Source organism: Diabrotica virgifera, chromosome 3, assembly GCF_917563875.1.
Source record: "Diabrotica virgifera virgifera chromosome 3, PGI_DIABVI_V3a".
Taxonomy (NCBI): domain Eukaryota; kingdom Metazoa; phylum Arthropoda; class Insecta; order Coleoptera; family Chrysomelidae; genus Diabrotica; species Diabrotica virgifera.
In genome coordinates this window covers 48,212,025-48,226,868 of record NC_065445.1, presented here as the reverse complement: position 1 = coordinate 48,226,868, position 14,844 = coordinate 48,212,025, and the positions used below count along the sequence as shown (strand labels likewise).

At 33.4% G+C, this 14,844-nt stretch overlaps 1 protein-coding gene across 1 annotated transcript in view; it reads right to left on the bottom strand.

The window, feature by feature from the left end:
• LOC114325822 (mucin-12-like) overlaps positions 1–14,844 on the bottom strand; it is a 95,900-nt gene that overhangs the window by 29,009 nt on the left and 52,047 nt on the right. Inside the window, exons 4-5 of the mRNA XM_028273953.2 lie at positions 5,426–7,206; positions 2,762–2,933 (exon numbers count right to left, since the gene is read on the bottom strand). Of these exons, the coding sequence (XP_028129754.2) occupies positions 2,762–2,933; positions 5,426–7,206 (1,953 nt within the window). The remainder of the gene's footprint in view (positions 1–2,761; positions 2,934–5,425; positions 7,207–14,844) is intronic.

Genomic DNA, 14,844 nt, shown 5'->3' with positions numbered 1-14,844 from the left:
TGATAGAAAATATGAATTAGATGGAAATCGGACGGTGGAAGAATTGGCGTCGATTTTAATTTTTTTTTCATAACCAGCAAAAAATTTTCTATCCGAATAACCCTCGAACATTGATAAATGCTCAAAAATTTTTTAACAACTTTCTCAAGTTTGTTGCTTACAGGCAACAGACCTCCGCCTACAGCGTCGGTCTGTTTCCAAGCAACAAGCTTTCGAAATCTGTTATAAAATTTTTTCGAACAATAGGGAACTTGCACAACTTTTTTTTATTACATAATAATGTTCAGTTTTGTTTAAAAATGAGATTTCCAAAATTTCACGCTTCAAAAACTCGTAATAACTTAGAAATACATATTTAAAGTCTTCTTCGGTATAAAATAGTTCAAACGACCCGTGACGTCACATAGTTTTACATTAGTTATTATTATGGTTATATTTCGCTGTGTCTAGGTACACGCTAACGTGTACGCCAATAAAAAAAGTTAGGTATGAAAAAAATACACGCGAATTAAACTTCATCAAGCCAGTGACGTCATTATTTAGCGTGCGCAGTAACTGTATATTTTGGTACAAGATATTTTGATATGTTTAGTGTTTGTTTGATAGAAAAATATTTGTTAAAGGAAGGGAAGCAGAACTATTCAGATAGCCAGTGACGTCATTATTTAGCGTGCGCAGTGACTGTATATTTTGGTACAAGATATTTTGATATGTTTAGTGTTTGTTTGATATAAAAATATTTGTTAAAGGAAGGGAAGCAGAACTATTCAGATGTTTTAAACTTAATTGTAATAAATCAATGTATATATAAAAGTATATATTTAGGTTAGCAAAATAAATATATGTATTCAGTTGACATAACACGTACAAAATATTGTTAAAATAATTTTTATACGTAAGTTAATTATTATAATCAACTATTCTAAATGGGAAATAATTTGGGAAATACGTTTTGGGGTATGTTGCATATTCAGATCGACAGCAATAAATTAGCAAAAAAATATGCCGCGTCGTACGATTTTCTAGCTCTTTAGGTTCGCGAGATATGGCTATCGATGATGTGACATAATATTAAGCTACATCAACCATTGTTTCTTAGTTAGGGGTGGAGCAAAAAATTTGTTTTTTACGGCTAATGACAGCAAAAAATTAGCAATTAAATATCAACCGTCAACTATATCACAAAAATCATTTTTCAAGATTTTTCGTTGTTTTTTGGGGGTGTTGTTTAGCTGTAAGGGAAGCAGGGGTGGTTTTGGGGTATGTTGCATATGCAGATCGACAGCAATAAATTAGCAAAAAAATATGCCGCGTAGTACGATTTTCTAGCTCTTTAGGTTCGCGAGATATGGCTATCGTTGATGTGACGTAATATTAAGCTACATCAACCATTGTTTCTCAGTTAGGGGTGGAGCAAAAAAATTGTTTTTTGCGGCTAATGACAGCAAAAAATTAGCAATTAAATATCAACCGTCAACTATATCACAAAAATCATTTTTCAAGATTTTTCGTTGTTTTTTGGGTGTTGTTTAGCTGTAAGGGAAGCAGGGGTGGTTTTGGGGTATGTTGCATATGCAAATCGACAGCAATAAATTAGCAAAAAAATATGCCGCGTAGTACGATTTTCTAGCTCTTTAGGTTCGCGAGATATGGCTATCGTTGATGTGACGTAATATTACGCTATATCAACCATTGTTTCTCGGTTAGGGGTGGAGCAAAAAATTTGTTTTTGTGGTAATAAATTAGCAAAAAATTAGCAAAAAAATATGAAACTATTCCAAATATGGACTTATGAAATGGATGATCTGGCGTAATAGACGTAACATAATCAATAGCCTAATATTACCATTATTATTTTTGTTCCGTAATGTCTAATTTATGTTAAATATTTATGGTAAGGGAGCCCACCCAAGCGGGGATTTTTGCAGTTACTCGAGCGCGTCAGATTATCACATGGGGAGAAACCATGTACCCTTATCATATATTGGCTCTTAATACAGGGGAGTTAGTTCGTTAAAGGGGGTCCAAAAAAAATCTATCCTTAGAAAAACTCGAAATCGTCGGATTTAAGGTAAGTTAAGTACATGCAAAACAGTGTATATTTAAAAATTCTGACGATTTGAGCGGGGCGTAAGAAAATGGGCGAGTCACAAAGTTTCACAAAAAAAGCAAATATTTCGCGAAATGAAAAATACGTGTTCAATATTTTTCAATAATCTATCGAATGATACCAAACACAACCCCCACGGAGAGGGGTGGAAGTAAACTTAAAATTTTAAATACGAACCCCGCGATATTTCGCGAAATGAACATCAGATCGAAAAACTGAAAAACACACGTATTCAATATTTTTGAAAAATCTATCGAATGACACCAAACACGAGCCCCCACGGAGGTGGGGTGGGGGGTTACTTTAAAATCTTAAATAGGAGCCTTCATTTTTCACTGCAGGTTTGGATTCCTTACATAAAATTAAGTAACTTTTATACGAGATATTTTTTCGAGTTATGGATAGATGGCGCTATAATCGTAAAAATCGATTGTTGGAAATGGAAAATTAATGTAAAAAATGGAAAGTCCCTCACTTTATGGAAAACTTAACTTAACTTTTTTTGGTTGTAGGACCTAATCTTCACAACCTAATAGGTCCCCATAACGCTCGAGTGACTGCAAATTTATCATACTTTTCTCCCCTACTAATACGCTGTCACTGGATGCTTAATTATTTATAGACAATACGATTTATGAAATAGAAACTTACCCTTTACGAGATACAGCTGTAGACCGTCTATAACATAATGCTTGGAAACTTTTCTTAGATTTAACGATATGGTATTGACGACGTCTTCGTGGGGAGACCAAGTGAAGTTCAACACCTGATTTATTGCGTCTTCTGTAACGTTGACGTCTGACGGTAGGTAGTCGGAAGAATTCTATAAAAATAAACATAAATCAGAGGGTATGTAATGTTAATCCAGTTGTTCGAATTAAAATTAGAAATATGTGTTTTTAAATGGGTGTAATTTAAGTGTTTACGAGGGCCGCTACTTAAGTTGTAAAATATAACAACACAGATGTAGAAACGGTTAATTTGATTCCTCATTAATATCATCAAGTAGGGTAGTTTATTCAATACTGTAAGGGTAAGAACAGAACAAGTGGGTCGAGGTGGAGGTGTAGGTCGCGGTGGATGCTACTAGTTAAGTCGCGGTCGATGTCGACAGCACATAGCATGGAGGTCACCTGCGCTGTCAGTCGAGCTAGAACCACTATAAAGTAAAGCAGTTTAATGCAATTTGAATGAAAAAAAGACTGTGCTTTTGCGATGTTGTGGCAGTCAAGTGATGATAGTGATGAAATGTCAGCTGTAAATAATCAGATCCTCCTTCATTTTTCAAAAATTTAGGGCCGATTGTTCGAACGCATTATCACTATCAAATATTTAATTACTGTCACAACTGTCAATGTCAACTTTGGTTGGGTTGCTGAAAACATAGTTAATTATAATTATGAGATTAGTTAGTCAATTAACATAACAATTATTAACATAATTGATTCACTAATTTCATAATTGTCATCAATAATTATGTTTTCGGCAACCCAACCAAAGTTGACATTGACAGTTGTGACAGTAATTAAGTATTTGATAGTGATCAATGTTGATTAGCGTTCGAACAACCGGCCCTAAGTGAATTTAAGTACTTTAGAAATTCAAAAATAAACTGAATACAAGAAAGGGATTATATAAAAAGTATCAACTCAGATAGCGCAGGTAATAACAACTTGGCTTCGAACGGACCAATCACAGGGAAGCATCCTTGCAGGAAGCGAAGTAGACATCCATGTAAAACAAACTCATTTTATTTTCAAAAGCATCTGGATGGCATCGCGCTAAACCTCCATCGCGACTTACCTGCTCTGTTCTCTTCCATTCACTACAATGTGTTTGTTTTACATGGATATCGACATCGACCGCGACCTCCACCTCCACCTCCACCGCGACCCACTTGTTCTGTTCCTACCCTAAGGGTAAGACATTCACATTGTAGTGAATGGAAGAGAACAGAGCAGGTAAGTCGCGGTGGAGGTTTAGCGCGATGCCATCCATGAGGTTTACATCGATGCTTTTGAAAATAAAATGAGTTTGTTTTACATGGATGTTTACTGCGCGGCCTACAAGGATGCTTCCCTGTGATTGGTCCGTTCGAAGCCAAGTTGTCATTACCTGCGCTATCTGAGTTGATACTTTTTATATAATCCCTTTTTTGTATTCAGTTTATTTTGAATTTCTAAAGTAATTAAATACAGTAAATTTTTAAAATATGAATAGGCTATTGATTATGTACTATAGAAAGGAACTACAACGTTAACGGGGTTTTATTATTTCATATGGTCAATGAATATCTATATATGAAAAAACTGCGGAGTGCTACCATTTAAAGGGGTGCGTTTTTGAGAAATGGCTAAATTAGTCCCTGGGCACAGGTTACATTAGGGTGAGTTCTATGCACTTTTGTTACAAACACGTCTACATAAAAATTGTTCCTGATTAAAGTTCCTATCTAAATATAACTTTTTAAAATATCCCCACAAAAAATGCCGGACAAAAAATCCCCAAGAAATATTTGCTGCCGAATAGTTCTCTAAAAGTTTTCGCGAAATTTTACTAAAAATTTCGAATTGCAATGCCATGCCGAAAATTTCAAATTTTACAATACAAGACAAAAGAGTGTTAGTTTTTTCAAAAATCATGGAAGATATGGGGAATGAGCTAAGGCTGTGGGAATCATGTTGTAATTATTCGCTTAAATCTTTTGCTGACTCTGCTTTGAATAAGTAGGTTCTAAACATGGCCTATTATCTGTGTGCATTACCAACACATTTAAAATAAACCGGGGAGTACTACAGGGAGACACAATTTAACCACAGTTGTTTACAGTTTATAACAATATTGGAGCATAATATGCTTAAACATATTATGTTTAAGACAAGAACGCAAATCTGAGTGAAAAGGAAATTAATCTCAACGGAAAAATTCTTAGTTATTTGAGATTCGTTGACGATATTCTTCTTGCTTCTTTTTGTTGCTTATGTTCTTTTTGCTGACAGCATCGATGATATATTCAAATATGAGCCAATATTTCTTGGGATATTTTGTCCGGGATTTTTTGTGGGGATATTTTGTCCAAAAAAATTTGTGGGGATTATTTGTCCGGGATTTTTGTGGGAATTTTTTGTCCGGGGATTTTTTGTCTGGGGATTTTTTGTCCAGGGATAATTTGTGGGGATTTTTTGTCCGAGATTATTTGTCCGGGGATTATTTGTTCTATTTGTCCTAATTTGCTCTCAATATCACCAAAAAATGAAAATATTCAAAACTGAACCGATTATTTGATAGACAATTCTGATAAAATAAAATTCTTACCTGCATTTGTAATTGAGCAGTAAAATTGGACTTATGTCCAAAAATATTGGTGACTATAACAGGATCACTTTCTTGTACAACAGTTTGGTTGGTTGTAGGTAAAACTAAAATACTACTTTCTGTTAAGGAGAATGTAGTGCTATTTCTTTCACTTTCTGTTGTAGTTTCTGCATCAAAATTTGCTTCTGTAGAAGTTTCTGTTAATGAATTAATTAATGTACTATCTTTTTGGTTTTCGATAGATGAATTTGACGATGAATCATTTTGTTTTTGGTTAGCCAGAATGACACTTTTATTTATTTTGTGTTCAGTATCCATTTCTTCCAAAATTCTTACAGTTTCAACTTTTTTGTTTTCCATAGATGACTTTGACCATGGATCATTTTGTTTTTGCTTGACTAAACTGTCACTTTCATTTACTTTGTGTGCGCTACCTATCCTATCTAGAATTGTTACAGTTTCAATTTTTTTGTTTTCAATATATGAATTTGACGATGAATTATTCTGTTTTTGTGTAACTAAAATGTCACTTTTATTTACTTTGTGTTCGGTATCCATCATTTCCAGACTTGTTACAGTTTCAATACGGTTAGTCGTGGGTTCTTCGGTGAAATATTTTATTGTACTATTAGATGTAAGTTCAATTTTGTTATTATCATGATTGCTGGTAGTTTTGGCGATATCAGTTACAATAGTTTCATTTTTACTTTTCTCAGTTTTGTTCTTATCTTCAAAAATCTTTAACTCTGTAATCAATTGCGCTGTCATTTCTTTAAGAGATTTACCAAAATTTGAATCATTTTCTAGACTTTTATTGCTACTATTAACAGGTTCTATGTTCGTTGTATTCAGTTCTGCAATTGTAATATTTTCTTGTTTTGCTGTTTTATTTTTTTGTGAAAGTAAATCCATTTGTTCTGCTTTATTATCAGTAAAGAAAAATGAACCATCTGTACTTAGTTCCACATTATCAGTGGTAGGAATAACAGATGATTCTGTTGAGACATCAATTCTAGATTTAATGGCAATATTTTCCATTCCAAGTTCTTCAATCGAGTAGCCGTTTTCAGTAGTTTTGCTTTTTGTATTTGATCCAGAAGAATTAGAATTATCTTCGTATGGCATAGTAAAATACATTACTTTATTTTCAGTTGTTGCAGCTTCAGTAGTTACAGTTATTTCCGGTACTGTAACTGTTTCTATTGTACTCTCAGTTATAATAGTTTCTGTAGTAAAACTTTGTGTTTCATTCCTTGTATTTGGGAACAATTCTTCAATTATTATTGGTTTATCAGATTTTGGATTAATTTCCCTATCAACTTCGTTTGAATCAGAAGTATCTTGCTGAGGAGCTAATGTATACCAGTGTTTTGGATCAACTGTTACTAATTCCTGCTCAGTAGTTTCTTCTGCCGTTTCATCTTCAGTCATAGATTTTCGCTCATCAATATATCTTTGCATCTGGTGTAGTTCAGTTTCACTTAAACCTGATATATTACGCTCCTTTATTAGTTCTTCATCATTTTCTGAATTGTTTGGAACTTGGTTAATTGTGTTGTTTGTTTTCTTTAAAGATGTTTGATTGTTTGCCTCTTCTGACACATCATCAAGACTACTGGAATAGAAACTTTTTGGTAAAGATACAGTAACTGTTTCGGAAGGGAGTATCGTCGGATCGACAGCATCGCCAAAGAGGTCGCTTCCTGCGTGGTCTCCTGTGTTAAATAGTGAATCATCAGATGCTTCGTCTGCAAATAATGTGTCCTCCAAAGCAACTGATACTGCAAGAAGAAAGAACTGTTGGTTAACTTAAAACATAATATAACAAAAAAGTGTGTTATTGTAAACAAATAAATATATTTTTCTGTAATTTAACTAACAATAAGCGAATGGTGGAGGAAAAGAATACCACAAAATAGAAACATTACAGAAACAGCATAACGGAAATAAGTACAAATCAGTCAATCTAATTATACGTTGATGTCAGAAGATACAAGTCTTTTTGACACTGCAACTGCTATATTGTTATTCTTCTACCAAAGTAGCTGTCAACATACAAATAGCAAAGCTCCGAAGCACAACTCAAAATCTCGAGCTGTACCGAGCGTTTACTTCTATGAGTGTATCCTATGAGTAAAAAGTGCCTCAAAAAATGAAAATAAGTATTAAAGCTTCGTTCAGATAGATAAACATCACACTAATCAACAATATCTTTACGTAATCACTATTACAATAGGGCAGGGGTCACCAATTAGCGGACCGCGGTCCGCATCCGAGCCGTGGGCTAGTTTTGTGCGGACCACGATTACATTCAGAATATAGTGCTTTGTAATTTTGAAATTATTTGGCCATGAAATTGTGTACTACGTTAGGCTCAACTTATGGGTGCGAAGCCGTTTTTTCAAGAATAAACTTTATTAAGAATCGGTACAGCTCTCAGCTAACAGACGAAAATCTCAACTCCCTAATGAAAATCAGTTGCACTAAACTCATTTCAAACTTCATACAGGTTGTACATTTTTTTTACAAAGGAAACAATTTTTTAAACAAATTAGAAATGATGTTTTTGCCCCGAAAAATGTATTTTTAGGTTTTTTTTGGATGATTTTGAACAAAAATGTCATTTTTCTCAAAAAGTCTTTTGTCATTTATCTCAAAAGTTGATAATTTTCGAGTTATGCGAACATACACATACGCATTTTCGAGGCTTGAAAACTCATGTGTAAATTAATATTATTAGTGTACAAGTACCTAAATTGAAGCTTATATATTCAATTTCAAGATTCTAACGAGTAATCGGGGTTTATTTCAATATTGATCGTTGGTTTTTAATGGTTAATCGTCGCGCGTCGCACTTTATCGTGCGTATACATATTATACCTACTTATGCGAGAAATTCCCAACAAGTACTTGACATTTATTAAAATTTTATATATTATTAACATATTTTTTTAAATAATTTATTAATTTATTCAATTAATTATTTTCAATGTGCTAATTAAATACGCCAATAATATAGTGCGATACGCACCATATAGTGCGATATGCACCATATAGTGCACAAGTAACAATAGTAAACAATTAAAACAATGGTCTAAATTGAAATGGGCGCCTGTTACTTATCAGAATATTAAAATTAAATGTTGAAATTTAAACTTCAATTTACACACTTGAGAATCTCAAAAATAATAATTTACACATGAATTTTCAAGTTTCTAAATTGCTTATTTTTGCATTTTTCAGATTTTAATCGCTTAAAACTCAAAATCTATAAACTTTGAGAAAAATGAAGATTTTTTTGTTAAACCAAAAATGCTGAAACTAAATTTTCGGTGTCAAAAAAGGTGATATTTTGAATTTAAAAAAAATTGTTAAACAATTTCTGCCCAAAAATTTCGCACGGCACCCTTCTGATTTGTCTTCTTGTTAAGAATCCGCAAAGAATCCGAATCAAAACAATCAGACACAGGCAGCATTAATCCGGACCCTGGAAGTGTCATATGCTTTCGAAACGGACCCTCAGAGAATATAATTGGTGACCTCTGCAATAGGTGATGAAACAATTACAAGGACGTATTCAGATAAAAGAAGCAAACGGGGAAGACAGATGAAATGATTACATCTTACATTAGGAGGAACAGTAAACAAACATCTGCCTATCAAGTAAAATAACAGAGCTGAGAGGGTCATTAAATGTGTAATCGAATAAGGAGCAGGACTCCCAGGAGGTACAAAGAGTGAGTAGAGTAGAAGTTAAAAGAAATATGCGATATGCATATTTACCATTCACATTTTAAAAATCGAAGACAAAAGCAAGACGGCGATTTTCAAGAATATAAGGTAAATATTGCCAGGTTAGTGCGATATGCTTCTCCAACATCTCCTGAAGACATGATGGGAATTTTGCTGCTTAAACATGCATTGACGGCATTTGTTCATGTATTCATGAAATACAGAAAACACTGCGACGAACTCGTCACGTTGCCGCCCTGGAATATGAATCAGCTACGCAGGCCTCTGGCAGATAAAATAAAGTTAGGACTGTAAAAGAGGAAGAAGGTGTAGACATTCGACCAGCTTGTTAATCTAATGAAAGGCATTGCATACGAGAAAATTAAGACCATAAGGTGCTGGATTTGTGATGAAATGGGACACGTACTAAGTTCATGTAAGTACACTGGATACCACACAAATCCAGAAATTCACCAGCAGTCTGGGAATCTAGAGGGCCAGATAGCCAGATGGATTACGACTCCAAGAATACGATTGAACGTCAGGCTGGAATCACTGCAACAAAACAGAAACCGAGAAAGCAGCAGTGGTAAGAACAACGTTGGCCAAGGAGACACATTCTAAAATTATAAAAGAACAAGAGGAAGATCCAGTTTTACAGAAAATTCTAAAACGGAAAAAAAATCTTCGATCGTCTTGGCAAAAAACATTAAACTAATGCTCAGTAGTTAATAAGGTATTGGACCCAGTGGGACTTCTTTATAATGGAAGATGGCTTGCTTAAACGAGTACTGAAAACTATTAATGGTTCCGAGAAGAAAATACAGTTGGTGATTCCAAAGAGCAAAATAGCCGAAGTACGTCATTCTGTGATAAACTAGGCATGAAGAAAATAAGAACCACAGCCTGTCACCCGAAATCGAATGGAATGGTAGAGAAAGTTGGCAAGTATTTGGTAAAAATGGTGTCCACTCACCAACGAGACTAAAACCAGTATCTTCCGTTCTTCGCAATGGCCTACAGATCTTCTGTTTAAAAGTCAACCAACTCCAGTAAAAGGCCTATTTGGCCTTTGGATGTCGAGTTTGGATGTCGATCTGGAGAAGATGTGGCTGGTGAGCACTATCTGAATGAATTTCGAAGAAGAATGGACGATATAAACGAGTTGGTCCATTCCCATCTTCAGATAAATTTTTATCAATAATTGTTATTGTCATTTTTTCTGGTAACTTCTTCACCAAACTAGACTTCCCGTATGGTATTACCGTTAAATAAATTAGATAATAGAGAGTTATCAAGTACTTCTAGGAGAATACGGTAACGTTATTTTAGAAATGGAGCATGCGCAGTATGAAGATTGAATAACGGAAATGATTTTAACGTTTACGGGCTCCGTTACGGTACGTCGAATAGCGGGATTGAAATACGGTAACGTTAGAAGCGAATCGCACCAATTCGGCAAGACTCGGACATTTAAGTTCTGTTATGTGTGGTTATGTCATCTGTTCTTTGTTATGAAATTTTATTTCTGTACATTAATAAGGTGTTTTGTCCTTGTTTTCTTGGTTGATTGACCATCTGCTAACATTTGGAGTTAGTGGAAAGTTGGTGGAAAACATTTTATTTTCAAATTTTTTTTCTAAATCTTCGTCAAATGGCCTCAAGTACCTTATTGCTGTTCTAAGATCTCTTCCATATTTCTTTAGAAAAATTTTGAAACCCAAATTGTACAAAACCAGGCAAAATTACAAATTATTATGTATCTTGGGTGAAAGAAACCAAAAATAGAAAAAAATTTAATTATATTTATATTGCTGTCAAATACAACATTTGACTGACAGCTACGAACTTTTAACGTGAAGCCCTTGATAACTCTAAAATTACATATACGTTAAAATTTTTACCGTAAAAAAATAGCGTTTACGTGTCAAAATAACGGATGGATAGAATTTTACTTGATAACTCTCTAATAAAAGAAAAATTTTGTATTATGTAGGCACTGAATTTTTGGCAGTTATACAGAAAGAAGAATAAAGAATGTGTGTTGTCAAAATAAGGAAACGAGAAAATGAGTGGAATAAAAGTAGATAAACATCAAACGAATAATGATGCTAATAGATAATATTCTCTGCTAATAACAAATCAACAATGAAAAATCTAAATCAAATTGAAAATATTTTATCGAATATATTTATCATTAATATGGTTTTTTGAAAAATTTTAAATTTAGAAATCGAAAGATAATCATCCCTTTGTTATTTTAAAAATTTCAAGTATTGGCGGTCCTTACGGCATGTTTGAAATCCGACACAAAGAAAACAAGAAAGTCATTTTCATCAGCACAATATGTTCATCTATTTTGAGTCAAAACTGAATGTTTTGTTTGTATTGTAACATGAGCAGTTTCACAAATTTATCACATTCTTAGAAAAATTCGACGATTCACAGATTATACCAGAAAATTCTTTAGATATCTTTAGATTTATACTTGTAGTTTATACTTTTGAGGGTATATTCTCAAGAATTTTACTACAAGTCTGCCCTTGATACTATCCCGATACAGTTAGTATTAAATCTAACATTTAGTTTACTTTTAACATCAACATCAAACTCCAATTTTTTTTACTGTTAAATTATATATGAATGGATTAGTCTATCAGTTGTAAGAGATGAGAGGAACAATAAGTTACCTATTAGATATTAGATCGTTATTGATGACCAGATTCATCCAGATGGACAAGAAAAGACACAAACTATAATTTAGATAGTCTTATGCAAGACATTGTTCGCTTTCTTTACAAGAAAAGACTAGATACACGATCCAAATCAATCGTTCGTGGAAATTTATAGTAATAAAATTAAAAATAATTATGAATCCGCGAAAGAAGCACTAGTTAAAAAATATAAGCAAAAAACAAAAATTAATGATGGACAGACGATATAGAATAGCTAAGTCGAAGAAAAGAGACATTGTATGTATTTGAAATAGTTCAAAATCAGATAAAGACAGACTGAAATACAAACAGGTTGTCCAGGATTTCTCAGATAATTTTGAGACAATTTAACCCAATTCACCTAGTCCGAAAATGCTTCTTAAGGGAGCTAGAGCTCTTTGAAGATGGTGTCATGTAATTAGTTTTTCTGAAATACCTCCAGAACGCTTTTATCTAGAAAAACGAAAATTGGTATGCATATTTACTTTCCAGAAATAAATCGATTCCATCCATTGCCAATTTCTAGTACCGGTTATAGGCGTCCGTTTTGGGTAGCACAATGGTTATTTTATCGCATAACTTTTTTGTCTTTAACTTTTAAGCATTTTTGGCATTTTCAAAAAAAAAACGATGTATTTTACTAACTTAAAGCAAGAGTAACTTTTAGTAATCGAATACCTTATAATTTAATAATCTAGTGTCCAAAATGCTTAAAAATTAAAGACAAAAAAATTATGATATAAAATAAGTGTTGACTTACCCAAAACGGACGCCTATGACCGGTACTAGAAATTCGCAATTAATGAAATCGATTTATCTCTGGAATATAAATAAATGTACCAGTTTTCGTCTTTCTAAATAGTTTTTTTTTTATTTTTTTTTTTGCAATTCAAAAAACGAAAAATTTTCAAATCGATTTTTCTAGAAAACGGTATATCCTATCGACTTAAAGCGAGGGTACCTTTTAGTACTAGCATATCTCACAATTTAATAATTTAAAATCAAAAATGCTTAAAAATTAAAGACAAAAAAGTTATGCGGTAAAATAACGGACGCCTATGATCGGCACTAGAAATTCGTAATGGATGGAATAGATTTACCTCTGGAAGATAAATACGCGTACCGATTTTTGTTTTTCTAAATAGAAGCGTTCTGAAGGTAATTAAGAAAAACTCATTACAAGACGCCATCTTCAAAGAGCTCTAGCTCCCTTAGAAAGCATTTTCCGACTAAGCGAATTGGGTTAAATTGTCTTAAAATTATCTGAAGAATCTTCTGTCTTTGTTTGTCGGTAGAGTTTCTGGTTCTGGACACCCTGTATATCCAAAATAAAAACGATGTCAGAAGAACGATTATAGCGGAGAAAAATAAATTGTGAGCTAGAAAATATCAGGAAATCCATACCTACATAGGGGGGACAAAGTGAGGCGAAATATTACAGAACATTCGCCAAAATATACGGCAGACCTAATAAGCAAAGACAGAAAAAAAGTAAATGCCATAGTAGGTCTTCTAACAGGGCACTGTAAGCTGAGTAGCCACTTGAAGCTGATGGGATTGGCAGATGATGACCTATGCAGCTCCTGTCACCTAAATGAAGAAACAGCAGAAAACATTTAATGTCAATGTAACAGCCTGGCAGGGTTCTTTACATTATGCGAAAAAAACCATCGAAAAAGAGCTACATGAAGAGTTCAGTATTGACGTTATTAGTCCTTTTAAACAAAGGAGCAGGTTAGAGAATGTAATCTAAGACTAGGGGATCACAATCAATCTGAAAAGGTCGCAGTGGAATAGGCCAAAAGCTACTTCACTGAATATATCTATCTAGGGGAACGAACAAACACAGAAGCGCGGACATTCATAAAGTCAACAACACAAAAAACAGAAAAGAGAAAATGTCAATACAGGCAATAACAGGAAAACAGTGGATGTAACACTATAACAACTTACTATAGAAAAAGGGAAGAATATAAAGCGGCACCCGAAGAATACATCTACAAACAAGGAGAAGAAGCTGGCATGACCAAAAATACCCTAAAGAAGGCCGTAATCTTATTCAAAAAATAACAGAGCAGAAAAAAATATTTCGTTACAAGAAAATATGTATGTAAATGGATATCCTGTTCCCAACCTGTAGAAAGTGGCATATATCTCCTAAAAACACAAAAAAAGGTTCTAAGAAAAACATCTCAGTAACTAGTATAGTTAGTACTAGTACACTTAATAACTCGCTTTTATGAAGTGATATTAAGAGACCTTATAAAAAGAGAATAAAGCAGTTATCAAGAGGAAATAAAGTGGATTTAGAGCTAGCACATCTTGTATGGATAATGTGTTTTGCTTAAAGCAGATCATCGAAAAGAATATAGCAAAAAATTACTTAACTTTTATTGACCTGCAAAAGTCTATGACACTGTGCCATTGACGAAACTTTGGGTAGAACTTCGAGCCGCCAATATGAATCACACGCTAGTTAAGGCACTATATAACATTATATTCTTTCCTACCATCAATTATAAACAATATTTATAGATTACAGATCCCAATATTGTTTCACGATGTTTTTGAATACCATTTCCGAATTGGAAATCGAAATGTCAAAAAGAAAATAACAAAAATGGAATTACCATTGTAATGGTAGTATAATACCGTTAATTGTAGTACGAAGACGTTCGACCGACGTGTCCTTCTAGTTGTAGCGTTTATAAAACCAGTGAAAATATGATCTTTTAGATTTGTATAGTTTTTACAACCCCTGTCTAGGAAGTCCAAATTTTTTTTTTTCAGTTTTTTACTTAAATTCAAATTACATGGAATTTCCTAAAACCACCCCTGTGTACAAGTTACAAAGTATTGCATAATGTTAAACAATTTTAAGAAATGCTGAGAAGTACAAAATTCTGATGCGTAGATTTTCTATTCGAACTTTCTAGAAGAAATGTTGAAAATCAATTTGATTGGTTTGTTTGA